The 27,063-nt window shown below is 39.3% G+C and overlaps 1 protein-coding gene and 1 long non-coding RNA gene across 13 annotated transcripts; one reads left to right on the top strand and one right to left on the bottom strand.

Annotated features, from left to right (window-relative positions):
• The first annotated feature begins 4,867 nt into the window (after positions 1 to 4,867).
• Positions 4,868 to 24,527, top strand: bcas1 (brain enriched myelin associated protein 1). 12 transcript variants are annotated; one of them, XM_086068973.1, is made up of 15 exons: positions 4,868 to 4,961; positions 5,035 to 5,099; positions 5,362 to 5,437; positions 8,042 to 8,346; positions 15,222 to 15,362; positions 16,521 to 16,574; positions 18,139 to 18,171; positions 18,568 to 18,789; positions 19,449 to 19,511; positions 19,625 to 19,666; positions 19,766 to 19,822; positions 20,335 to 20,373; positions 21,048 to 21,170; positions 22,356 to 22,577; positions 23,727 to 24,527. In XM_086068973.1, exons 2-15 carry the CDS (start codon positions 5,061 to 5,063, stop codon positions 23,796 to 23,798), a joined length of 1,488 nt encoding a protein of 495 aa, XP_085925099.1. In that variant the 5' UTR covers positions 4,868 to 4,961; positions 5,035 to 5,060; the 3' UTR covers positions 23,799 to 24,527. The 12 variants fall into 12 exon arrangements, with proteins under 12 accessions (XP_085925099.1, XP_085925096.1, XP_085925094.1 ...); XM_086068970.1 differs by having other exon boundaries at positions 18,136 to 18,171; XM_086068968.1 differs by having other exon boundaries at positions 16,485 to 16,574.
• Positions 5,615 to 21,433, bottom strand: LOC147179473 (uncharacterized). Its single transcript, XR_015094095.1, has 4 exons — positions 21,353 to 21,433; positions 18,530 to 18,695; positions 14,230 to 14,370; positions 5,615 to 8,191 (listed from the first exon to the last, which is right to left on the bottom strand). It is a non-coding gene; the product is annotated as an uncharacterized LOC147179473 (long non-coding RNA).
• Positions 24,528 to 27,063: the final 2,536 nt, after the last annotated feature.

The raw sequence follows: 27,063 nt of genomic DNA, 5'->3' as shown, positions 1-27,063 counted from the left end.
TCATGTGTCGGACAAGAAAAAGCTTATCTTTCAACAATAGATAGATAGATAGATATATATATATATATATAGAGAGAGAGAGAGAGAGAGAGAGAGAGAGAGAGAGAGAGAGAGAGAGAGAGAGAGAGAAACTTTTATCCCAGTCACATTATGGTTGTAGGCTAGCGGGCTAGCTAGCAAGAAGCTACAGCGCGTAGCATGCCGCTGGACTCTCACCTCAAACTTTCGCTCCGAGTTCGTTCCAGTGAATACCGGTCGCCATTGCCTCTTCCCGTCCGTAAAGCTTTTTCAAACTGCCCGCATGTGGAGGACACAACTAGTTAAAGGTGGGAACGAACCCATCTCCCCGAAATGTATCAACAGTCCCACTCGCGCGGGCGTGCACGCGCTCTTTCGCGCTGTCCTCCTAAGTTGCTGAGCAAATGTCGCCTGATGATGGAGACAGAGAAAACCATGTTCATGGACAACAGTGTTAGCTCTCTATTTACACTACACGTTTTCAAAAGCCAGTATAAACATTGCAACCAGTCCAGGACCACCTGGTTAAGCACGTTAGCTTAGCCGCAAGCTTACCTTGGAGCAGGCGTGTCTGTTGATTGTTGAGGGACTCAAACGTCTATGCAGACAACTAAAAAGCTGTATTTAAAGCCTACATTTTTTTTTGGGGGGGGGGGGAGGCTTAGCAAGTGGTTTTGGAGAAATAACAGCAACATTTCACTTTAGGCTTCCTTCTCTGGGTAATTCGATGTTTGTTTCAGGTATCATTTGGACAACCGTGTGGCATCAGCATTTGACAGCTTTAACGCATTGCAGTTTTTCTCGTAAGCACATTCCCTTGCCTATGGCTTACCAATTGACATTGAAGTAGCGTTGCAAATAATTCTGTAAATAATAAAAGCTTTATAGAAGTCACACTGCTCTGACTCAAAAAACAATTTACACTATCCATGGTAAGTTTCTCAAAACAGATCAGATAAGGAAAAAAAACTGCAAAGCCTAAGCTGCCAAATGCTCACGGCTGAAGGATGTGTATATAGTAACTTTTGGGACACACTGTATGCAAACTTGAAAAAAAAAAGTGAAATAAAATGTGTGATGCCAAGAAACAGTCGCGCCTCTGGCCGGAGTTTTTCCTACGCTGCGCTACGATTCGCAGTCTTCATTTCAGGTTTGGCGGATCAATGCAAATCGTAAAATGTAGTCAAGCGCATGTTTTGCATATTTTTCCGATAATCATGTCAATTTTTTGTGTACATTATATGCTACATAATAAGAAAGAGGACAAAACAGGCATACATGTTTTATTAATATTCCATTCAAAACACTGATAGTGATCACACGCATTCACTGAAAGCCAGGCAGGAAAAACAAAACAAATAAAACACACACAAAAAATATTACACCATATCCATATTTTTAGTTTGAGAATGTAATGAGTAACGACATTATATCATATTAGCCAACATACTGGACCGCATATTCAGAAGCATTATTGATTGGTTTTATACAGACAGCAAAATTCTTGGATGTAATATTTACTTTCTCGTCAAGTTAGATTGTTATACAGTACAACTGTACAATCTAAAACCTTGAGTGAGACATCAACATCACCCAGCTTTCATTTATAGTCTTAGATCATTTTGATCACTGTGTCAATATGTTTGGCTTTTATTGGGCCTTCAAAGCACTCAGGTGGAAAACACATTTATTTACCGCGCTAAATGGTCACCGAAGATCAATACTGATGACTCTGCAACCCCAAACGTCATAAATAATTGTGCACACAAAAGTCTTGGCAATCGATTGATTGCATGCGTTCATATTTGAAGGTGCAACAGGTCCAGTGATTGCAGGCAGCAGCAGAGATTGTGTAATGGATGTTTGTGTGGGGTTCAATAAAGATGCTTTAGATGTTTTGTTTTCCAGAATTTATTCACTAAGTGGAAGACAGAACAGGACACAGCTTGTCCTCCCTGTTGTCATCTGCACATCTGCTTCCCTCAATGAGCAGCGTCACAATGTGCACACACACATTTATTTTCCAAGATGAACATTCATTGTTACAAAAAGAAAAGTTACATTATACATGTTAGATTCATTTATACAGAGTTTAATTAATAAAAAGATTCATTTATACAGTTTAATAAAAATAAAAAAAAGTATTTTTATATTTTGTTTCAACCGCCTAAGGAACAAAAACCCATAAATGGGAATACAGTGCCACCTGTTGGCTAAAGCGAGACTGTGTGAACTGGGTAGAGTATACAACAAGTAAAGGCAATTATAACAATGACTCATTGATATAAATGTCATTGACAATGACAATAAAATAAAAACATACCTGTGGAAGACAAATCAGGACACAATTTGTCTTCCCAGTTGTCATATGCACGCCTGCTTCCTAAACATTATCATCCGTATTTACAGAGCCAAACAAATGCCTTCTCAGCGTTAGTCACATGACCAAAAGTAAAACGCGTCACAATGGAGTGGGGAAGTGACGTAAATGGCCAATGAAGCCCAAAAGGCAGAACGGAAGCAGAGTGCGCAGAAATTACAAATAAAATGGTCTAATTGAGATTAAATTTAAAATTATACAAAACAATCATCAAATGTGATAATTCAAACTAAAAAAATATAAGAGGAATGAAAATAATAAATCGAATACATTTTGGTCAAAGATGGCTTGATTTGACGTTTTGTTTCGCATGAAACCACTTTTAGGTACAATAAGAAGAGAACCCACGTGAGAAAATAAGAAACTCAGAATAGTTACTGACAACACACATTCACGTAGTCCACACATCTGTGAGTGATAATCAAAGCCAGAAATCATGACAGCAGTCTAGCAACAGATGAGGTATGATGAGATGCAAACCTTAATTAAAAAACTGTTTCAACAGAAACCAAATGGATTTAGGATTCCACATGATGACTGTGTGGTAGGCGGCACCCTAGCGCCCTCTATGGGGTAGATGCGGACTTCCGACTTCCGGGTTTTATACATCAGTGCTGTTTATATATATACATATAGTCCATTGACCACTCCTGCAGAAAATAGACGAGCTGCAATGGCGTCATCTGTCCGTTAGGTGGCAGTCTGTCTGTCTGTCTGTCTGTCTATCTATCTATCTATCTATCTATCTATCTATCTATCTATCTATCTATCTATCTATCTATCTATCTATCTATCTATCTATCTATCTATCTATCTATCTATCTATCTATCTATCTATCTATCTATCTATATGCTTTTCTACGTTTGGCTACCCATCAATTTCCATTAGGTTTCTGTGGCGTACTGAGTAACAAAAAAAAAACCTTATTGTGACGGTTTTAAATTGTATCACTGAAAAAAGTAAGCAGATTGAAGCTTTTTTCCAATACCACCAAATTTAGTAAATAAAGGTCACATGGGTGAATGCCTCGCTTTTTGCTTGAGTGCTTTTTGTGCATCTTGTGTCTTTTTCCAGACAGCGGAGGCTCTATGGGGAATCGCTGCCATTCAACAGGGGCAGAGTACCGTGCCCGGGAGGATTATGGGTTCTGAGAGCTGACCTCTCAGACAGCTCGGCCTTGGATTTGCACTATCCACCACACCATCCATTAATTTAAATTCATCAGCGCAAATGTTTTACTTGCAGTTTACACCAGTGTCGGCCAATGGATTTGAAGACAGCCAATTGTCATTTCATTGCACTTTGGCATTGCAAATGTGAAGAATATTTGATTGCTTTGTATTCATTTGGATAGAATGACGTCAAACCGTGCCAACAGCTCGTTTTCTCAGGTTGGGAGGGGCTGGTGCTTGGAGAGCAGAATAACCTAGAATTTTTCATATAGGGGCGAATGGAGGAAAACACAACTTGTTTTTGGTGAGGAATTAGCATTTTAACATGGCTAAAAGATCCAAAAAGTTGATTTTTCATGTTGCAGTCTCTTTAACTGATAAAAATGCACAAAGCGCCTCTCGCTGTTCAACATTCAACAAGTGAGTAATTCTGCGAGAATAGAATTAATTGCAGCATCCATTCGTCCATGTTAGGTTTGTTTGTCCCCCCCCCCCCCCCCCCACCACCAGTGCTTCTTGGTTTCGTCCCGCCCTAAGCAACGCCTGATTGGTCTGACCTAAAAGTTATGAATATATAATATTAAGGTTGAAAAGTTTCTTATTGCTCATTTAAGTATGCCTCCTAACCTAAGACAATACTTCTAAACCAAAAGAGTGGCCAGGGCAAGAAGCAACGACCAAATTAGGTCCAGAAAATGTTGTCTTTCAGGTATAATAGGAAGCAGACGAGTTCTCCAAATTTGAATACAAACCTCTGTCTACTTTGTTCAAAGACGCCACATCAACACTGATCTCAAAAGTACACCAACGGCAGTTTGAAGCTCAATAAACCCTGATAGTGCGTTTGAAGTGCATGAGGAGTTACTAAATTTGTATCCTCCAAAAACATGGACTTAAACGCTTAATAGTGGTACAAGTGTGTATCGTGACTTCTTTAACGAGCAGCTGTTGTGACGGATGTCTGGGACCAACTTTACTGCGGTGTTGTACACGCGAGAGCCCATTAATTTGGGGATTATGAATGACATGCGTGGAAAACATATTAAAATCCTTGCATGAGATCAATTTTGTTGAAATGTGGCCCCCGCCCAAAAAAGTATAGTAGAGGTTGCAACAAACACAGCAACATATATATAATCCCCCAAAAATTATGGAGATGAAAGGGGCTCAAAGAGTAATCAGCTTGAACTAATCATGTGCTGTTGTCCATCCGATTGATTAGTTAAAAACAGTCCCACCCATCTGCAAGCACAGATATAATGGCCTGTCAACAATAGCTGTAAGCACAGTTGGGCCGGAGCAGCGAGTCCACCCATTTTGACAGGGTGTCACTCTACTTGTTGTCTTCCAGGGGAGGATCTCATTTACTTTGACCTGAAGTGCAGCTTGGGTAAGACAGTTGATTAATGTTGCACATGACCAAATGCAACCATTACTTGTATTCTAATTTCCCTTTGCTCCAGTAAACCTGCATCATTCGGTCTTAAGTATGGGGAATGAGCATTCCAAGAACAAAGATCCGAGCAAGGTAAAATGACAGAAATGTAGAAAATTCACCTTGTGAAGTATTGCATGGTAAAGTTATTAGCTTTATTATTATTTATTATTTACGATGGTTACTATTATTAAGTAAAATAATAATAATGTGTTTTATTTATAGGCATAGTAGTCTTATATTCTAGTACTTCCCCAGGAATATATGCCTCTATATTTAACTTTACAAAATTGTTGTCTTGGCAATTTTTAGATTTTTATTTTGTTATTTATTGTTCCACATGATATGTTCATAGATCAATCATTGTGATAACCACGGAGTACCGAATGGCCTGGCAGTAAACATCACAGCCAATGGATTAGAGACGGATGGTGAGTTTTTCATATTAAGATTATGAACTAATCACAATTTTTGCTGGGATTTTGAAACATGATTTTCCAATAGAACAAAATGGAAATGAAACACTTACTCCTGAGTCAAACTGTACCAAAAGTTTTCTATTTATTAAATGTACAGTGCAATACTCAAATATTTTACTTGTTATACAAATGTAAAAATAGGTTACCAGCATAGAAACAAAACATTAATGAAGAAGGTGGAATGCAAAGTGAATTGAACTCACATCATATTTTAAACATTCCTCACTGTCAAACGTGTAAAATGAACCATCCTTAATAGTAAATAGAATATGTGAGTGATCTTACCTAATGGTAAATCCCTTTAACAGTCTGTTTCAAATTCTCCTTCACACTCCTTACTTGAGACTGTTATTTATTTTTGATAAAAGTCAAACGAAAATGCAACACGACATTTTATTACATGATGTGCAGGCTATGAAACTCATTTCCCCCAAAAACCTTTTGCTGAATTCTGAGTTGTCGAGGGTGTTTAACTGTTACGTTTCTTCCGTATTTGTAATTGTAACGTTATTTGTCTTTTTTTCCCCTTACTTTTCAAAACATCAAAACACATTATCTATCTTTCAGCCTTCCACGTCCAGGATGAATTTGTCCTTTGGACTTTTTAATACTGGGTAAACAGTGACTGTTTCTTGTACCCACTATTGTTGAACTATAGGCGTAGTCTCTAAATGGACTATTTAATCTGTCATGGTGCCGTTAGTGTCCCTGAAGATAGAATCACTCAGTGAGATGATGTTGACATACTGGTGATCAAGCTAATCTCGTGTTCTTAGGTAGACCAGCCCATGTTTACTTCATAGAGCACTATCCACATTGATCATTTCAAAGGATGGCTACAGTATGTATGTGTAATGATATTGCTGATTTAATCATCTGTAAAAACAAACAAAAAAAAACAGTTTTGGACCGCATTTTTTAAAGAATAGGGTGTGACAGTTCACTGTTTACTAAAATCAATCTAATTTACAATCCACAACATTTGGAGAAATGCAAAAACATAACGGGACTGATTTGCTAAAATTCCAAAGAGCATGGTTGCTAAATTGTGTGTTCTCTCTAAAACAGTGGTGTCAAAATCCGGTCCTTGAGGGCCTGAGTCCTGCATGTTTTCGAGGTTTCCCACGTTCAACACAGCTGATTCATATTTAAGCATCAGCAAGCTCTGCAGGAACCTGATAATTATCCTGATCATTGAATCAGGTGTGCTGGAGTAGAGAAACCTCAAAAAAAAAACATGCAGGACTCAGTCAGGACCTTGAGGACCAAATCTTGACACATGTGCTCTAAAAGATTGTGTGCGCTATTGGTGGTCGAGTTGCAGGAAACCTTGTGATCTTTCACGAAGATTCAAAATAGTGGGTGGACGCTAAATTATGCCACCTCATTTTGCTTGCGCTACGCTGGTATGCACCTGCATTTCAGACGTGGCATTTAAAGACATAAATCTACCATTATAGTTCCTTAGAGAGGTTTTATAAATCACACTGCGCGTTATTTGTATATACTCCTCCCAAATGACGCAAAATGAACTGCATGTCAATATTGTCTGTTTGGTAGACAAAGATCCTAGGTGTGCCGGTTAGTTGATCGGCTTCCACATGTATTTGTGTGGAAATTAAGTTTGTGTCTGTTTTTGAAAGGGCAAACCTTAGGTAAATTTGGTCCAGTCTTGGGATTCCCAATAATGTTATATTATCTTTGTTGTTATGTCTATTATGTTCATGAAAGACATATGGTATGTCAAAGACAAATTAATTAAAAAATATATATTTTCCACCTGGGCAAACATTTTTGAAATATCAGACACAAGAATTATTCAGACATACAAAAGAGACACGCCATATTACCCATGACAAATCTCCTTTCAACTCTGCGTTAAAAGGTAACTCAACATCAAATCAATTTATTTATTATTTTTAGCTGATAAACTGTGTACGTCTAGTAATGCTGTCTACATGTACATTTTAGTGCATGTCCGTTGAAAGCTTAAAATTAGGGCAAAAACCGTCTGTGTGGCGCCATCTTCAGGCTAAACATTAGGATTAACACAATTTGGCTGTTTGTCCTGTCATTGGACGAGCACGCACTACCGACATCATCTCCGTGAAACTGATTTATTAGTTTTTCAACCCACTGGCTCAATCTGAGCCTCACTCCTTTAAAAAGGAGTTGGAATAGTAACATTTTGCGAACATCTTCATCAGCCATTCATTAGCATAGCATTTTATAACATAGCTTGTCGTAGTATAGAAATGATCTCGATCGTAGTTTTCACTGCTGCTGTCAACCCTTTAAGTGCCGTTTTCAAATATTAGTGTGGTGTGGAGCAAAATCCTGGTTGGGGGGGTGAGTTACACTTTAGCCCTTTTAATGTATTGTCAACACAGGATGGACAGGCATGTCCAATTCCCACACATCACATCAGGTAAATCAAACTCATCAAACTCAAATAAATCAGGAGTTCAGGAACTTAACGGATGGATGACTACATCATGGATGTTGACCTGCCCTGATTTGGATGTTTTCATTTGACTTTCTTTTTCTTCTTTTTAGCTAAAGGTTTGAATCCAAACCAACAAATCGGCAAGGCTGCATTAAATTCTACCACAGAATCTGACTATGTGATGGTGCAATCGGACAATCAGCATGTTGAAACCATAGTTGCTTCCAAAAAGTCGTCTGTCACCTCGCAGACTGAAGAGCCTGAGAAACACAAAGAAAAAGTGCAATTTTTTGATAAAATTTTCAAAAAGAAAGAAGAACCAGAGGCACCAGTTGATGCAGAGAAAGTCGCTGAAGTAGAGGTCCAGCAGAATATTGCAAGTGTTGCAAGTCTTCCTGCCTCTGACACACAGCTGGTAAGTATTTTCACTTTTAGGGTTAGGGTAGGGGGGGTTATGGAGATGTCGGTTAGGCTGTAATGGATTGGGATTATTTTTGGGTCAGGGTTGAGGTCAGTGAGTGAAAGGTTTGGGCCAGGGATATAGATCAAGCAAGTGTTCCAATATTTTTGTTATTTATGTAGAAATAAGGCGCTCCTTATTTAATCCCTTAGTGGGGGGGATTTAAAAAACTCATTCTGTGGACAACAATTGTTATCTTAAATGTACAGTAAGTAAAACAGCCAACATTTGACCTAATAATGAGTTTTCATCATTAACAACATGCCTGGGTTTGTTGAAGAACTCGAAATTATCCACAGGTGTGAAATAATTTTTGTCTATATTAGTGCTGTCCAAGTTGATTAATCACAAAAAATTATCGCTGTAATCATGCGTTAACACAGATTAATTAATCGCACTATTAATTTTGACCACAGATTATCCTTTATCTTGAGAGAGGATGGTTACATTGAAGGTAGCGCAGGTTGTGTTTAAGCAATAAACATAACTACATGCATTAAAGTAAAGCATTTAATAAAATGTTTGCATATGACATTCAGAATGTGTTCATTAAATATTAAAATAATTACCATGTAACAGATGCTCTTCAAATGTGGATGGCAAAAAAATGTTGATGAGCTTTTAATTGAGTGATTAATTGTGAATAATCAAAATTCTAAGATATGATTAATCTGATGAATTATTTTAATGCCAAACGTTATCCAAAAAACAACCCCGACAGTGCCAGACGATTTCAAGCATTTTCACTCATCTTTCAAGGCAAACAGAATATTGTGTGCTATGACTACATAAACATGCTGGATACCATATGAAAGATTGGATTCCATTCTTTCATTTGGAAACAGGATGTTTCTACCTTATTCCGTCCTTTAGTAATCACCATTTGAAAATAGACAATATGAGTGACATCAAGCGAAAATAGAAAAAATAAGGAGAAAACAAGCTTTTTGTGAAAATATACATTTTCTGCACAACAGTGACTTTGACACAAATATTTTTTGTTTAGAGAATTAGATTTAATGTGACAAACGCTTTGATCATTCACTTCATCCTTGAAAGCATTTTATTTCCTAAGATCCGCCATGTTTTCATGTAATTTGATACATGGGGGCCCACTGAAAATAAATACAATGCTGCCATCTGCTGGCCATAGTTAGTGGGTGTTTTTGGATTTCACAAACCCAATTCACAAACTAGTGCTGCACAAGACGTTGCACTGCCTATTTAGAAGGAAAAAAACATAGTTAACGTCAATTAACGTTTTTGGCGGCATTCATTGGGATTTTAGTATACGTCATTAAACGTTTTTGGCGGTAAAAGAGTTTAAAAATGTAACCGTTTAAGCTCTAGTCTATATGTGCCCTGCCTGCTATTTACTGGCGACCACGGTGTACCCTGCCTCTAGCCTAAATTACCGTCGCTATGCTATGCCTTAATTCACCTTTGATGTAATGAGGAGAAATAATTTATGCTCTCATTTGTCTTCAATAATCTGTCTTGGAAATCACCTACATAAAGTGTATATAAATCTGTGGCATCTTCTCCTTTGAGGTTGCGATTTATGCATCAGTATATACACCCGGCTCACACATATGACTACTGTATGTCCCATAGTCGAACACCAAAGTATGAATCTAAATGTGAATCTTGATTTTCATGACAAAGGAATCCAGTTCGAGCAGAGAAGATGCAGTCGCCACATCTGCACCCAAAGAGGAGTTGAATTATCTGCATCATCAAGCCGAATCGTCCACTCAGACAGACCAAATATTTGAAGCAGATATTTCGACACAAACAGCAAATGACACAGAGGGAGCATTGACCACCAAGGTCCTGGTGGAAGAGATGGCTGGAACAGATCGAGCTGAAGAACCGAGCGATATTGTAATTGCAGAGGAGGCAGTTGAGGAGAACATGCACGAAAAATCATCCGACAACCAGGCGGGAGGGATCACCATTGGAGAAACCACTGTCGATGCCATTTATGAGGATATTGTGTGCAGGGCTGAGAAGGTGGAGGTGACTAATGAATCTGGAATCCAAAATCCTGAAAAAAGGAGCCTTAATGACTCTCATGAGATTGATCCTGAAATCCCGGTACAATGTAAACCAGTTGAATCCATCACTGAAACAGCTGAAGAGATCAATGTGTCTCAGCTTCAGGATAGGCAAGGAGGCTCAACAGATAAAACACTTCTGAGTGAGACTGCAGAGCCTCAGTTCATCATGCATGATATCAAAGACAAAAATGACATACCATCAGTCTATGTTGAGCCGCCAATTATGATGATGAAAACAATCTCAGAGAAGGAAGAACATGTCATTCTTGAGAGAACACAGCCAGTCAATGAAAAAGGTATCAATACTGCTCAAGGTGATGAGGACTCGTTAGAAAGGTATGCTGCTAGGCACGAAGAACTGTCAACCATTGATGAGGTTCCTGAACATTATTTTGATGAATGTTCACTGGATGCAGAGGTTTGCACAGAGAAACACACTCACAACAAATCTGGCATTCCTGCAGCTTGGAACATAGCTTCGAATGAAATACAAAAGGAAGCAGTTCCTCCCCTCTCGCAGAACCCTGAATCCAGGATTGCCACACCTGCCAGCGACAGCCACCTGAAACTACAAGCAACTAATGACGAGGTCACCTCTGGAGAATCTACACAGAAAGGAACCAAGGCAGTCCTCGGAAGCGTTGGTGAAGATATACCTGTCCAAGAATCATCTTCTCAATGTGGGGCCACCGAAGCATCTGCGGAAACTGTAGCATACCGCTCGGAACTACACATCAAAATCCCTGCAGTCCCAAAACAAGCTGTGGAGGAGACCATCATCCCTATTAAAGATTTACACTCTGAGGAATCTACACAGAAGGAAACTGAAGTAGTGCTCGAAGGTGTTGATGAAGATACACTTCTCAAAGAATTGTCTTCTGAACGTAATACCAAAGCATTTGCGGAAGCTGGGTGCTGTTCACAACTACTCGCTGAAATCTCGGATGCAACTAAGGATTACAATTTTACCCCTGCTCAAAATAATGCTGAGGAATCCACACAGATTAAAACTGAGATTGCCGTAGAAAGGGATAATACACCAATCGATGGATCCTCTTGTGAAACGTCATTAAAAGCTGTGACAGAGGCCAAATGTCCCCAACCACTCGACCAAATTTGCAAAGCACTTGTAAAGGATGCTAAAGATGAGATTCACTTTGAGGACATTACTCTGCTAAAACATGGAGCAGTCCTGTGGAATGTTCATGAAATAATGAAATATGAAGCACAAATAACATCTGAAGACTCTTCAACAGAAGATGAAAGTTTCCAGACACTACATAAAATCTGTGAGCTAACTGTAGAGGAGAGCATCATCCCTGCCAGTGATGAGAGCCATTTAGGGGAAACATCATCTGAAGTTGAAGTCTCTGAATCGTCTAAACATGCTTTTGCACGAGCTAAAAGTTACGCGGGAAACCATGCAATCTCAGATGTGCTCAAAGAAGAAAATGAAAGTCCTTGCAAGGATCAAGGGGTGATGGAGCCTTTTGTTGAAGGGATGTTGGAGAACCTTGAAGTTTGTCAAATCAGACATACAGAATGGTGTGATTTGCAAGCCAAACCATTGACAAAACAGGAGCTGGATTCATGTAGCTCAGCCCATGATGAACCAGCAGTAGAGAACAGTGTTGTCCAAACTGACGAAACCCAGGAAAAGGATGTTGAAGAGTCTCTGTCCTTGAGTGATATTGAAGTGTTAGAAGCTCCTCTCTTTTCTGGTGATCCCTCAGAGGAGAGTATAGGACTTTTTGAGAATCAAGCCGCAATCCTCAAGACAAATAGAGTCAGAGAAGAAGGAATGAATGAATTAGACAAATGTGATGCTTCTTTAGCGGCTTCAACATGCTTTAAGGCTGTCATCCAGGCTGCTGAGGCTGAAACCTCAAATGATGAAGAACCAGGGATGAAGTCAGAGGCGGAATCAAGAGTCGACACAACAGAAATTAGGCCTACTGAAGGTTGGTCAGACCAAAACCTGGAACACCAGGAGCACATGGAAGATTTACTTGTGAGGCTGGAGTCTTCATGTACATCTATTGTTGAAGAATCACCCTACAGACTTGAAGATTTTGACATATCTTCATCGGGCTACAAGATCATGGTTGTCATTCGAGTAGCTCCATTAGAAGATTAGCAATGAAATGCCAAAACAATTATTTTATTTGCCTCTGTATGTTTTAATTGTTCTATGCACAGGAAAATCGTCAGTGTTAGATTAACACTAAAAGTGTTAAATCTACGGTAACACTATAAAAGTGTTTTATATGTGTCCACACCACAGCATTGCTGTGTATAGGCTACACTACATGGAATTGGATGTAAAAGCATTTGGACGATGTCAAGGCACCTATGTCTTTAAATATCTAATTCACTTTGCATTGTTGTAATATTGACAATAAATATTGACAATTCTTTGGAACATTCCTCATGTCAACACACAAGTGAGTTTCTAATCAGTGTTGTCATAAAGCACCTACTGGGATCTCAGGTTTGAATCTTGGGCCAGGGTCTTTTTGTGTGGATTTCTTCCCGTGATTGAGAATGTTCTCAGTGGTCTACTTCCACTCATAGTCAAAACAACTAATGTATAAAAATTAAAAAAGTTTATTAGGGTCATGAAGATTCTACATTGTTTACTAAAAAGGATGCTAGCTAGGTTCAAAACTCTTATCTCGTAGTATTGACAAAAACATCAGACTGTATATATTACAGCTGTGATGATTGCATTTGCTTTATAATAATAATAATAATAATAATACATCAAGCTGATATATCACTTTAAAAGACACTCAAAGACAAACTTTACAAAAAAATTGATAACATTAAACAATCGTAAGTGTGGGCTAAATGTGAAGAGTTGGTGTCATGGTAGCGGCCAACCACAGAGACAGAACGGCGCCCTCCATGGTGAAATGCAGACAATTCCCTGACAGGAGGCTACGTGAATGCAGCGGGTACGGTGAAGAAGTCTAGAGGGCTCCACCAAGACCATTCAAGTTTGAGGAGACGCACAGATGTTCACGGCAGTGCCATGACCGAAACTGGAAAGGAGCCAGTGTAGTGGAATGGATGGCAACCGCCACAGATGAGTGGCAGAAGTTTGCATAGGCCCCACCACAGTGTGGCAGATAAAAGCTAGCAAAGAAAGTGAGCTGGTTGCTAAATGATCTCAGCTGCTTGTCTTATACTGTGTTTTTGTATACACAGTATAATTACTTCACGGCCACAAATTAGAATTTTGTTGGTATGTCTTACCAAGAGTGTGGCCACAATTATTATTATTTTTTATATATATATTTCATGTCTAGGGCCAGACCCGTCACCAGAGCCCAGGCTTAAGTGGGGTACATGAAATGCATGGGGGAAAATTATTATGAATACCCTACAGACAGCATTAACCTGTCCCATAAATTTGGATAAATTCACGTAGCACTGCCGTGCATCCATCCATTGAATGGCACCCGCTGACAAGAATTATCATTAGACAACATTTACAGTACCTACATACGCATACAGTCACGAGTACGTTGACGCCGCAGCCATATTGGATGAGGCAAAGTGAAGCTATTTGTAAAGATGCCTCGTTCACTTTCTCCTTGGAGATGTATCATCAAGCCACACCTGATGAATCTTATTTATTATTTGCCGATTTAATGGCGAATACAATTGCCACATCCAATATGGCGGATGCGCTGACATATCGCTTTGAACGGACCACCTGTTTGAACGGTGTTTGCAGCAGAATTAAAAAGAAAGGAGGAAAGCAAAACCCAACCTCATTTTAGATGGCCAAATGATATGTGGCTCCTGTGGTTTCTTTTTTCAAGTGGCTCGTTAGTTGCCGACACCAATGGAGTATGTCCCTCCTCACTTGCCGTACGTACGCTGGTCGTGTGCGCCAGTGTCCTTGGAACTCCTTATTTACAATTAGGTACATGTTATACAGACATGACTTGCCACAGTACACAATACCAAAACAAAAACAAAACTGTCAGCTTCACTTTGAAAAATGTACATGACTCTTGGCATACCAACATTGATGTAGCCTATTCGTCGCGTATAACCCAGCAGACCAAACATTATTTTCAGTTAGGCTATGATGGCTGTTGCAGATCAATAAAAAATAAAAATCACACCACTGTTATTAGCTACTATGGAAAATATAATAATAATAAAGTTTAAATTTAAAAATCATCTCGGTGGGCGGGCACGGACCCGTATGGCCCGCCCATGGCGACGGGTGTGTCTCGGGCTCTGTAGAACATACTGTGATGTTTATTAAAAAAAAAAAAATTATTATTAAGGGTCCTAAAAAAAGACTGTCATCGTAAATTATTTGTGACATCACACATGTAAACGCAGATGGTGGAAGATTTACGTTGCCTTCAATGTTCGTAAAAACACATACCTTATGTTCACTGAAGATTAAATTGACGTTTACAAAAGTTTTGTTCCGGGACAAATTCCTGCATTCATTATCTTTAGATTTACCAAATTAAAACCAAGGATAGCTACTTCAAAGATAGGGACACAGCACGTTTTTTTCCTCGCAATTCTTGAGACATGACCATCCAACATACTTGAATATCAATGAGTGAGGGGCGGTGGGACATGCACGTTCATAAAAGGGTTATTGTTTACAATGTGCAGAGTAGGCAGAGGCATGGTTGGAATTGTGCTCCCGTCTCAATGCTGTGATTAAGACGCTGCTGCACTGCTCTGCTACAGCATAACCTCAAAAGGCTAACTCTGTGTGATGGTGCTTAGGAGACAGCTAACCAAAAGCCAGAGGCACTGACAGAACCAGAGAGCGGGACTCCAGACCAAACTGACAACGCTAACAGTCCACCTGCAGAAGAGGAGACTAACCCAGAAGAGAGTCCAGTTATGAACTTCTTCAAAAATTTAGTAAGTGACACATTTTAAATGTAAACATGAAAACTTGATGATTTGTGTGTTTGTGATATTTAGTTTGTTGTTTCTCTTCAATCACCAGACCAAATGAAATCACTCGGCTCAACCAAATGATTTTTTTTAAAGTCTTCCTGCTGCTAATATTGTATATAAATCATTACAATCAAATTGCCAGTAGCAGCAAAGCTATCCATAACAAATTATGCTCTGACGCACAACAGGCAGCCATTGTGTTTCCTCTTCATCATGCCGTCGCTCGGAACGCGTGGCGTTTTAAAGAGTTACAGTGACCTCGCGCCATGCTAATCAAGGCTTGGAACATGCGGGAATGTGGCGGCCCATTGTTGGAACCATCGTGTGAGCTCACAAGGGAGGCCTGTGAGGCTGGAAGTTCAGTTTGGTAAAGATAGAGCGAGGGCAGGCCTACGCCATCTCCGCAGCACAATGGCTGCCACTCTGACAGCGTCACATGGCCACGTACAGCAGTGAACACTTCATTGATTCTAAAGGCCTATTCTTACTTTTATAAACGGTCTGCTTCCTTAATAATAATAATAATAATAATAATTAGGGGTGTTAAAAAAAATTGATTTGGCAATTTATCGCGGTTTTACAGCGCGCAATTCTCGAAAAGATTCCATATGTGGCCGAATCGATTTTTTAATATTCAACAAAACGTCTTACTTAGGGTTAGGATTCACACATTAAGCGTGGAAGAATGTTATATTAATGGAACATTAAGCCTTAATATTTTATTTCAATGTTGTTCAAACAGGTTGTTTGTTAAATACAGTGGCTCAGTTATAAGCCTGAAGTTTCAGATAAATAAATACATTTTATTACAAATCTTACAGTGTACATGTACAAGTTTACTGATTTGTATTTTCTACATTTTTGTTAAAAAAATCGCAATAATCAATTTATAGATTCGTATTGGGATTAATCTAATCTAATCGTGACCTATGAATTGTGATTCGGATCAAATCGCCAGGTTCTTGGCAATTCACACCCCTAATAATAATAATAATAATATTAAAATAAAATAAAAAATAATAATAATAACGTAATGCTTGGGCATTCTATTATTCTATTTTGTGTTTCTTTTTTCCATGGCAGAATTTAACGGTGAGTGTCCCTTCCCTTGTTCGGCAGATGACTCCCTCTAAAACATCCAAAAAGGAAACTCCTGAAGTCCCAAAGGATCAGGTGATGATGACACAATGAAACTAGAAATAGATGGTCAGAGATGATCACAAAAAAAATCCAACAGGACGTCCTCCAATTGTTTGCCTATATGATACTGTCTGTATCGTCACTGTCGGGTGAAAACCTCCTATGACCTATTTGGCCAATTTTCATATTCTTTTTCAAATCTATATTCAGGGCTGGGTCTTCTTGTGGGTCTTTTACTTTTACAAATGATTTACCAATCTTAAGTGTTGAAAATGGCTTGCTCTCTTTGACGATGCAATGTTCTTGGTTCATGCTGTTTATTTATTTAGTTATTTTTGGTTGCCTGAAAAGTGATGGTTTTGGAGATGCAAGGATTCCACCCAACATCAGAAATATGTATATAGGCCTATCTAATGTCGCTAATGTCTCATAATGACTTTGTTAAGTCCTTTTCTTCATCATTTTGACTGTTTAAATGTTCAATTCGGTTTGGGTGATTAATCGACTGACTTGAATTTTTTCCCATCAATTTATCATTTATTTATTTATTCGTCGTTCAAAGCGCGTCCTTTCTGACATGCTCTGTTAACAACATGGGTGCAAACAGGGAGTGTCGTGTTGTTAACATCTTTTCCGACCCCCTTTCGCTCCATGCTGGACCAGAGAACAAAAATCATGGCACCAAAACCGTTTAGAATTGCAAAAGCAGTGACTATCATCGACATGTTGAAAACTTTTGATCTGCTGAGCTGTCCATTAAACACATTCGTGAGGCCCCACCTTCTTGGCACATAAATTATACAGTGGTGACGGGGAAAACTCTTCAAGGCCATTGCATTGTTTTAATGAGCCAAACGCAGGCAACCTGGACTAATGAATGAGCAGTAAAAATACTTTATCTTCACTAATCAGAGTCCAATTGATGTAATCAGGTCAAAATCTGGCGGCTATAAAGTAACCCTTAAACTCTGCATTATGCTAATTTCAATGTTAAACATCAAAGCGATGCTTTGAGGCTAAGGCAAGTTTTGACTTGAGAGGAACCTGAATGGTTACTTAACAAATGTGTCCTTGTTCAGACGCTGACATTCTTAACAAGTCTGCTTTGAATTTTCAAAACATATACCGTGAAAAGGGTCGTTTCTGGGGCTTAAGCTAACTCTTAAGGTCTTTTACTTAATGTTTTTTATTTTTCTGTAAAATGTGATATTTGCAGTTGTTGACAGTAACTTTCTGTAGCATATACGTTACTCAACAAAATAATCAAGTTATAATAATTGTGATCAATTTAAAATGACACTGAATTCAAATGGAAGAAAAACTGTTACAATCACAATAAATGAAATTTGATTAAAATACTGTAAAAACTCACCTATGCCCAAACTCATCAATTCAGAGATTTAAAAAAAGACAGCAACAACAAAATGGATAAGTTGTACTAACTGATGCTGTTTGTCTAATTCAGCTCCTCATTCAGACTTTTGGTTCAGCCAGACAAGCCTTCCTTTTATCGCTGCTAAACGTGATGTTTTTATGACTGCTGGCATTTTTCGCTGACTTACTCTAAAATGCTGCCTCTTTTGTTGCCAAACAGCAGCAGAGAGAGAAACAGCCAGCACCAACCACCACTGTGAGCACATTGTCTGTTTCCTTATAAAGCCTTTTGGGTTACTTTATGGGAATCTGGGTTTGTGTTTGATAGATATTCCAATCATCTTGGTTTCTTGTAAAGTTACATTACATTTATATCATTTTGCGATGGCCGCTTTATTACAGCATGGTTTGAATCTCAATTGAAACATATGTGTGGAGAATGCATGTTCTCCCGTGTTTGTTTGGGTTTTCTGAGGGTACTTTGGCTTATTCCCACATCGAAAGCTTCTCAGGTTTGGGTGGCTCTAAAATTCCCATAGATGTGAATGTGATTCAGCTTTCCGTGACTCTAATGAGAACAAACACTATAGAAACTGACGGGGTGGTCACTTTACCTTGCAGTCGAGCATTCTAACTCAGTTTCTCTCCCAAGGTTGCACAAGTGTCTGATCCTCCTGCAGCCTCCAAGGGAATGTTGATCCCGCCGCCTCCTCCACCTCCAGAGCTTCCAAAAGTGGACGTCAAAGTGGAGCCAAGTGGCAAATCAGCCAAATCCGCCACCTCCAAAGAAAAAACAAAAGCTGTGGCAAAGAGCACGGAGTCCCCCAAAGGGAAGTCAACCAAAGATGTTCTAAGCAAATTCTTCCGTCCAAAGGTAAATGAACACAACAGCACATTGTGTTTATTATTACTACTGCATTACAATACCATCAACTTGTTTATGTATGTATGCCACAAGGAACCAAGGTTAGAAAGGGATCCACTTAACATTTAGGCATAGCATTTCCAAACATGCTAAAAGGAAGGCGATCAAGGTAGCATGCGAGCATCATTTGGACTGTGTGTTTGTTGCTTTTACTTGGAAGTGAGCAAAAGTTGACAAGATAATCCTTCACCAGTCGCCTCTCTAACGGTTTTGAAATGATTAATCTTGGTCTTGTTTTTTTGTATCACAAAAGCATGCCATTTGAACAGTGGTGTGTGTGTAGACTTTTTATATCCACTTTAGGTTTGGTGGAATACATCTCTAAAGGTGTATTTTCATTCATTGCAACAAAATGTATCTTTAATGACACTTTATTTTGATCTTTGGCTAAAAGAGAAGAAAGATTAAAAAATGGAATCAATTGAGGATAATGTTATTTGTATTGTGTCGTTCTGGCATTGACGTCTATATGTCTCATTACCATAAATGCATGCCATTTAGTACAGTATGCAATCCATGCAATGCATATGCAGTGATGGCAAACCAGTGACGTTTGCCAATAATGATGATGCTTAACTCTCGATAAGAACTGTTTCAATGTGCTGCAGACTAACAAGGAGACACAACCGCAAGCAGTAGAAGCTGAAGTATATCCAATTGTAGAAAAACAGGTAAACTTGCCCAGCTGCACTTAGGAAGTCTCTAAATCTATTTCAGGCTATTCATGCTACGCTTGTACTCGAGATTTTAAGACAACAACAACAAACATTAATTTACCCTGCAGGATAATCCAGTGGATGTGCCACAAGCTGTTGTGGGGGTCCAGGTAATTCAGTGAAAGTAAATATTTGACGTGTGTCATTTACGAGAAGTAATCCTAATTTTATATAAAACAAAAATGTTTTCATTTGTATTTGCTAATGAGGCTGAAGAACCTCAACAGACAGCAGAAGAGGCAACACAGATGATTGTAGAAGAGAAGGTAAAGTAGCACAAAATGTATTTTCTTTCTTTAGCAGCAGTCGACATGATGTTTAATACGCAGGAACATCTAAAGTGGAAAACCCCGGAGGTCTTATATGAGTAATTCGCGCAATTTGGAAGGGGGAAACCGCAGCTCTAAAGTTGTGCTAAAATTCAAGCTGGAAACTCAAATTGCCATCAGCACAACATCTCGGCCATGCAGTAAATTTGTCGACCTCCAAGACACCGTTTCAAATCTGAAAAATGACTGCTTTTTTATGATGGCGACAGTCTGACTGACCCACGTACAAATGATTTCTAATTTCACACGTCATGTCGAAAAAATTCTTCCCTAATCCGAAAATTCATCCACGTGCCTTGTTCTTAAAGGTTAGGTTGCAATAAACTGGCAAAAATGTATTAGATTAAAACTAAGATTGCAAAAATAGTGACTAATTTTCAAGTTAGTTAGTTAGTTAGCTAGTTATTTGTTGCATCGTTTGTGGTAAAACAACCTTTTCCTTTCCATAGATGATGGTAGAACCACCACAGCTTGAGGTAGAAAATGAGGTTGGACGGGTCTCGAGGTTTAATCAAGATTTTTACATTTCGTCACCATCTTAAAATAATTGCCCAAGTCTTTTTTTCCTTTTTTTATTAACATAAATCATCTCCTCATGATGCAAATAGTTACAAAAAAATTGTGTTTCCTGAAAAATCTGAAGAAAATGACTTAAGGCGATTTTTTTCAAGAAGGCGTCGATTTTAATTCTTGCTGGGCTTTGATTCTTTTCCTTATCTTGTCTCAATTAATAATGCTGCACCTTTGTCATCTTACCTCCTCTTTGATTTGCAGGTGTCAACTCTGGTCATTACTTTAATAGCATGTTTATTGGTTTGTTGGCTAAAATGATTTCACTGGTTAGCATAAAACGTTGTGGAGTCATGATGGAACAAATAAAGGTCTAGGAATCTGTTTCACTTTTTGTTACAATTATGGGGTGACACTTTCTTTCACTACTTCTATTTACACTATTATCAAGACAATATTCAGTAGAGAAAAGAACAATCAGGGTGATGCTTTTTTTTCTCCGTATTCTTGCTGGGATTTGATTCTTGTCTCAAAATGTTCCTCTTGCTAACATCGTCTTTCACTCTTAGGTGTCCGCTTTCATTCGCTCCTTGCCATCATCCTCATAAAATAGCTGTTGATGTTTATGATTATTTTTTGTCTTTCATGGAAGAAGGTGGATCCTTCTAAAGCTGGGACTCTGGAGGCCACTGCCAAGCCAGAACCCCCACCTCCGGTTCATGAGGAGAAGAAAAATCCATCAAAGTCATCATTCTTGTCCTTCTTCAAGCCTAAAGTAAGAACCTAGTATTGACGAAGCATCTGTTCATTTTCAGTCAGTGATTTTCAACCAGTGTGCAGTGACACATTAGTGTGCCATGAGAAGTCATCTGGGGTGCCGCGGTAAATGATCCAATGTTAGTTATTTTTGCCAAATGTTTTTGTTCAATTATCAATGCCAATCAAAGGTAACCTCACCAGCCAGATTGATGATTGTCATTCCCTCGAGGGAGTTCTTCACGTGATCAATCTGGTACTTCACTAGGCAGACCCGTTCGGGAAAGGCGGGACTTGCTATACAATACTTCGAGCTGATTGGACGATGCTGCATCTTTGCATATTTGTTTTGACCAATCAAGGCAACGGATGAAAATGTCGTCTTCCGTCTCGTCTTGGGGGTGGGCACGAACATCTTTACTAGATAAAAATGCATGAAACGCCTCTCGCTGTTCAAATTAAACAAGGAAACGGTGAGTAAATTCTGCGAGAACATAATTAATTGCAGCATTCATTCGTCTGTTAGGTTTGTTTGTTTCCCCCTGCCATCGGCGCTTATTGCTTTCGTTCTGCCTAAACAACGCCTGATTGGTCCGACCTAAATAAAAAAAAAAGGTCGGCTGCAAACGTATCAGCGGGGCGGTACAAGATGTATTCTCCGGAGTTTGTTAACTCACAAATGCCGTGAGAATTCATCTTGCTGACAAGGTTAAATCAAATGCTCTTCCACTTGAAAACAAAGTTAGTTAACCTGTATATCCACTTTTTGTAAATCGTTTTGTTCCATCCACATGGTTTTGCGAGTGAAAATCATGAACATGTTTAACATTTAAAATTGCCGGCTGACTTTTTTCTGAGCGGATTGAGGAGGTTAAATCAGTCTAAAAACATTCCAAACGCCAAACCACAGGATAAATCAATCAGGAGGATAATCTTTCAGACACTTTAGGTTTAAGTGATAAATTAGGCTCGGTACATGCATGTACCTGGCATCAAATGTGAGTGGATACCCCCCGTCATTTAAATAATTTTCCATTACAATTCAAAGTCTTAACAGAGCCTAAGTACATAGATAGGGCTATGTAATGTGGGAGGTAACAAAATGGGCACAGAGAGATCATGTTGGCTGTAGTTGAAGAACCAAACCAACACTACTGTATCTTACTACGATGCCCCATTTTCATTGTGTGCTTCACTGTTTCAGGCAAGTGATCCCAAGGAGGCGAACCCTGCCCCCGTCAAAGCAGCAGACGCACCTCCCGCGGCAGTAAAGGCCAAAGAGGAGCCCAAAGCGGCGGTGAAGTCGTGCGAGGTGGTCGTAGACGACAAAGCGGCCTCAGTGGCCCCCAAAGCAGGCGACAATGTCGCCAATGCGGGCCGGAAGTCAGAGAAGAGGAACTCCATCCAGCTCTTCTTGAAACATCTGGTAAGTAAATAATAAATAAATAAATAAATACGCTATCAATATTTAGTTACAGCTCCAGCACCTTAATTCGTTAGTCACAGCTCCCGGAAGAGTTTATTTTCAAAGGCCCAACGTAACCCGTTGCAGTATGCTGCTAGCACTGTGTCCACCAGATGGCAGCAGCGGTTCACGAGGTGACAAAGAAAGTCAACTTGAGTGTTGACCATCATGGGGATTGATTGGGGGAGAGTTGTTTGTTTCTTCATTTGTCTGCCTGCTTACATGAACTGGATTTTATTATATTTACTTTAATATATGTATTATTGAAATATTCATATTAAATTTAGCTGGACTCATACATTGATACTTTAACTGTAAAACAAAAAACATTCTCTACAGTTTGGACAACACATTAAAAACTGAGATCATCTTATATCAGAATTTAATTATGTGCATGTGTATGCTGGATCACAAGCAAATATCAAACCAATTGGGACCTGAGCTGGATATCCCAAATTTAACCAGCTGCAAATCCACCTTGTTCATGTTTAAAGTCTCAGCTTTTGCTCATCTCTGAGTGGAAATCTATTTTGCACTCTGTTTTATATTTTGCGAAATTTTAAGAACATACATTAGAATTAGTAGATAATTATTTTAATTTTAGAGTGCATTTGACATCTTGACTTAATCAATGCGCCTTTTGTCAACCTCCTCTCCTTTGCCACCACCCCCACTAAATTTGTACATATTTAAGAGTCAGTCAATGTCTTTGAAGTGTGAAAGATTCCAGATTCCTTCTGCGACTGACGTTTACATTCTTTATGTATGTAGACGATCACAGTGATGCACACTGTGGAAAACAAAATGTGGTTGGTTTGTTTTGTCCCACGGACTCAATATTAGATGGGTGGAAGAGACCCAAGGATTAATTAGTTGCAAATATTTGTCTTGCTCCGGGTGCTGGCGATCCGCACTGTGCTAATGCGCACAACTGACAATGTTGTCAAAATGATCTCTATTCATATGAACTTACAAAAACAAAAGCAGTGTATTATGGATGACAGTCCATCTAGGCCGTCCGTGGTTGGCGATGTCACTTTGTAAGGAAACACTTACAAGCATCAAGAGAAGCTTGATCCATGTTGTACTATTTATTCCTCCTCTCTTTAGGGTCAGAAACGTCACTCAACAGACGCTGGGGTCCAGACCGAGCCAGTGACTGTGGCTCCAACAGCCAAATGAAAACAGAATCCACTCTCAAGCTCTTCTGTATAGAGTCCTCTCGACCTTTATTTTTCTCTCTGGCTCATACCTTCATTTTGCAGGACCGTCAAATTAATAAATGCTTGTTTTTGTCTGTTTAGCAGTTAAAAGGTCAATTGTGGAAAAACAAAAGTGAACATGAACAGAGAGTGCAGGTAGCTGAAGATGTGGAGTTTTTAGATGCTCTGCTTAGTGACAATGTGGGGTAGGTCAACTTTTGGTCAAATGAAAGAATCAACACATGAAATTGAATTAGCTTTGTGTGGACTAATAAACACCTTTTACAGGATCCACTAGTACACTCTACTTGAGTGCCAAATAAAACCAGTCAACTTAAATTTGTATGCGCTTGACAAAAAAAGAATGCACTTAAAGATGATGTTATGTTGATGTGAGCTCTTGGTATTGATGCCATCTATTGGACCCTTCAGATAAATCATAATCATTACTATGCCTGGAAGTAATTACAAAGCTTAGGAAATAACAAATTCATGTCGGAATGAATATACGGTAAAAATGATCGTCAATGTTGTGCAAATATCTTGTATAAATTGCAACTGACACCATATCAATATGATGTTGCCTCTTTGTGAACTGTCCAGTTGTGGCTGTCCTGTGTGCAATTAACATTGTGCTTTTGTCTGCTTCTGTTAATGTATGTATGTGTAACTTCTGAGGACAATAAACAGGTTTGTCGTTTCATGCTCATTATGAAATGTTTTCACTTCATACAAGGCAGCCGCTGCTTTAAACAACCCACAATGAGTCATTGGGTTTGGACGATGTTAAGATTATGACACGGCCATCTTGCGTACGCGTTTGGTGAACTTGTGAGAAAGTGTGACGCATCAATCTCTTGCTGTAAATTCATAGTCATTGTTGGATTCATTTGCATCGCTGACTGACAGCTGCAAGGAAACAACATGAACTGTCCCGAGGAGGTATTTTATTTAGCTGAGTAAATTGGCTTTGAAATTCCGAGATGGCACAGCTGCACTCGAGTATATAAACTCGTGCATCCTGATTTTTGTGCCTGTGCAATCCTTTTTACACCTGTTTAGGAACTTGGCAGACTGCTCTACGCCATGATGAGCATTCTTTTGTCACGCGCTCAATGGGCCTAACAATTTGGTGCCAAGTCGGCAGTGAGCATCCCAACAACGCCGCAACGTGCACGTTCTTATCTGCGGCAATCAGCACGCGTGCTTCTCTTAAAATATCCAAATCCAGTCTAGCCTGCCAGTATTCAAATGTTGACAGACTATTCCACTGGGTACGAAAATAGATCCCATGAAGTGATTTGCAGCGTTATGGGTGTGTGGTTAACAACACATACACCTTACAGTTCTGGTGTTGGGGGCTCAAATCTGGGATGTGGCCTTTCTGTGTGAAGTTTGCATATTTTGCCTTGGTTTTTGCCACCATTCCAAAAACATGCTTTTTTGGGTTAAGCATTATATATTGTCCATAGGTGTTCACGTGAGTGTGAATGGTTCATTGTCTATATGTTCCCTGTGATTTGCTGGCATCCGGTTCAGGGTGTAGTCTACAGCTAGGATAGGCGGCAGCTCACCCGAGAACATTGTGAGGATAAGTGGTATAGACTTGCTGTCGAGTGAAAATGGCATCACAGTTGCTCAGGTCTCAGGTAACAACCAATCACAGCTCAGCTTCAGAAAACAGGTGAGCTGTGATTGATCGTTGCCTGAGCACTGAGCAACTGTGATGTCATCTTCTGTCGACAGCAAGTAGCAAAATGGCCGCCCACTGGCATGGATAAAAACGGCTGGATTTTGCTTCATAACTGATATTCCCCAAATGTAATATTAATCAGAATGTCATGTTTAGACTATAGTGAGGTCACATATAACATATTATTGTCAAGAAATGTTTACGGTTGACTTCCTCTTTAATGTTGTTGAAAGTACTGAACCCCACAAGTTTCCTAAGTGCATTCACTGGACTGTTTTTTATTGAAAAAGAAAATGTGATTTTATTTTATTTTTTTGTTCGACATAGTACAAGTATGAGAAGGGATTACAATAATAAAGAAACAACATGACTTACAAAGACAACAATCACAAATTGACTACTGAGCGCACATTTAGCCTGAACAGCTGCAGCCAATGATGGCCAAGCAGGAGCGTCGTCACCAATCATATGAGTCAGGTGTGTGTCTTGGCCTCCCCAAACCCCTGAGACCAAACCCATGGTGTTCGATCAAACCCAGGTTAAGAACCACTGATTTACACAATTGCTAATATAGTACGTTTCACTTTTATTGTTTTCAATAAGCGCCAAGTGATGAGTCGCCATTAAGTGATGAGTCACGGCCCTAGCAGCCATAATTCACACTGACCGCACCTTTGTTATCAAGGACACGCTTCTCGCGTTACTCTCCGTAGGTGGATCATTTTTAATTTTGCATCAATGTAATTGCGCAGGCAATGACAGGAAAAAAGTGACGACATTGCCTGAGTACTTTTGCACACTCCCAGCTTTATGACGGAACACGTGGGAGGCAGCTTGAGTCAAACAAATGAGGAAGTATTCACAAAATACAGAAGCTTCATGTAATAAAATGTAATCAAATATTCCTTTTCCCCATGTCATTTTTTTTTAAATCCCCCAATAGCATAAGACTGAGATTTAAAAACGTCCACCCATCTCATTAAGATCTAGAATAGCAACCTTTTGGGGGGGGGGGGGGTTGAGAGCGCTGAAGTGGATCAAAAATGTTGAAGACAAACTCAGAAAATTAAATGTATAAAAACGTATATATATTACAGCTGCTCTAACTTGACGGCAGAAGAATGTTGATAAAAAGTCATGAAGAAGCTGAGGCACTCTGTTAAAGAGGAGTTTATTGTCTTTATTAACATAGTTCTTCATTTTTTTTTATACGTTCACCCTTCCTGGGGCGTCATAAAAAGCTGTGCTACAGGTTAACAATATTGCTTGTTACATTTATCCACGAGTTCTTTCCTCCGCGTTTGTGCATTCACTAACAAGTGGAAATCTCTACATGCACAATGTGGAAGCATATATCCTTTCAATAAGCTTTGATATTTGAGTAGAGGTTGTGTGTATGGAATGAATCATGCAAAGGATTAGATCAGGTGCATGGACCACCATATGACTGAGGTTCATCCCAGGACATGTGTCTCATGGGCAGGCAGGCCTGGGCGGAGGCCCTCAACGTGCGTTACGAGTCGACGCCGCTTGCAGCTAATAAACCTGCCTG

This window comes from Leptonotus elevatus, chromosome 2, assembly GCF_054856555.1.
Source record: "Leptonotus elevatus isolate MCC_2025b chromosome 2, RoL_Lele_1.0, whole genome shotgun sequence".
In the NCBI taxonomy this organism is placed as follows: domain Eukaryota; kingdom Metazoa; phylum Chordata; class Actinopteri; order Syngnathiformes; family Syngnathidae; genus Leptonotus; species Leptonotus elevatus.
The sequence above is the reverse complement of the archived record's forward strand: the minus strand, read 5'-3'. Positions and strand labels throughout refer to the sequence as shown.

Coding starts and splice junctions, on each gene's coding strand:
- bcas1 (XM_086068965.1), top strand. CDS start 5,061: ATGGGGAATGAGCATTCCAAGAACAAAGATCCGAGCAAG. Junction 5,100..5,361: donor AGAACAAAGATCCGAGCAAG/GTAAAATGACAG, acceptor ATATGTTCATAG/ATCAATCATTGTGATAACCA. Junction 5,438..8,041: donor CAATGGATTAGAGACGGATG/GTGAGTTTTTCA, acceptor TCTTCTTTTTAG/CTAAAGGTTTGAATCCAAAC.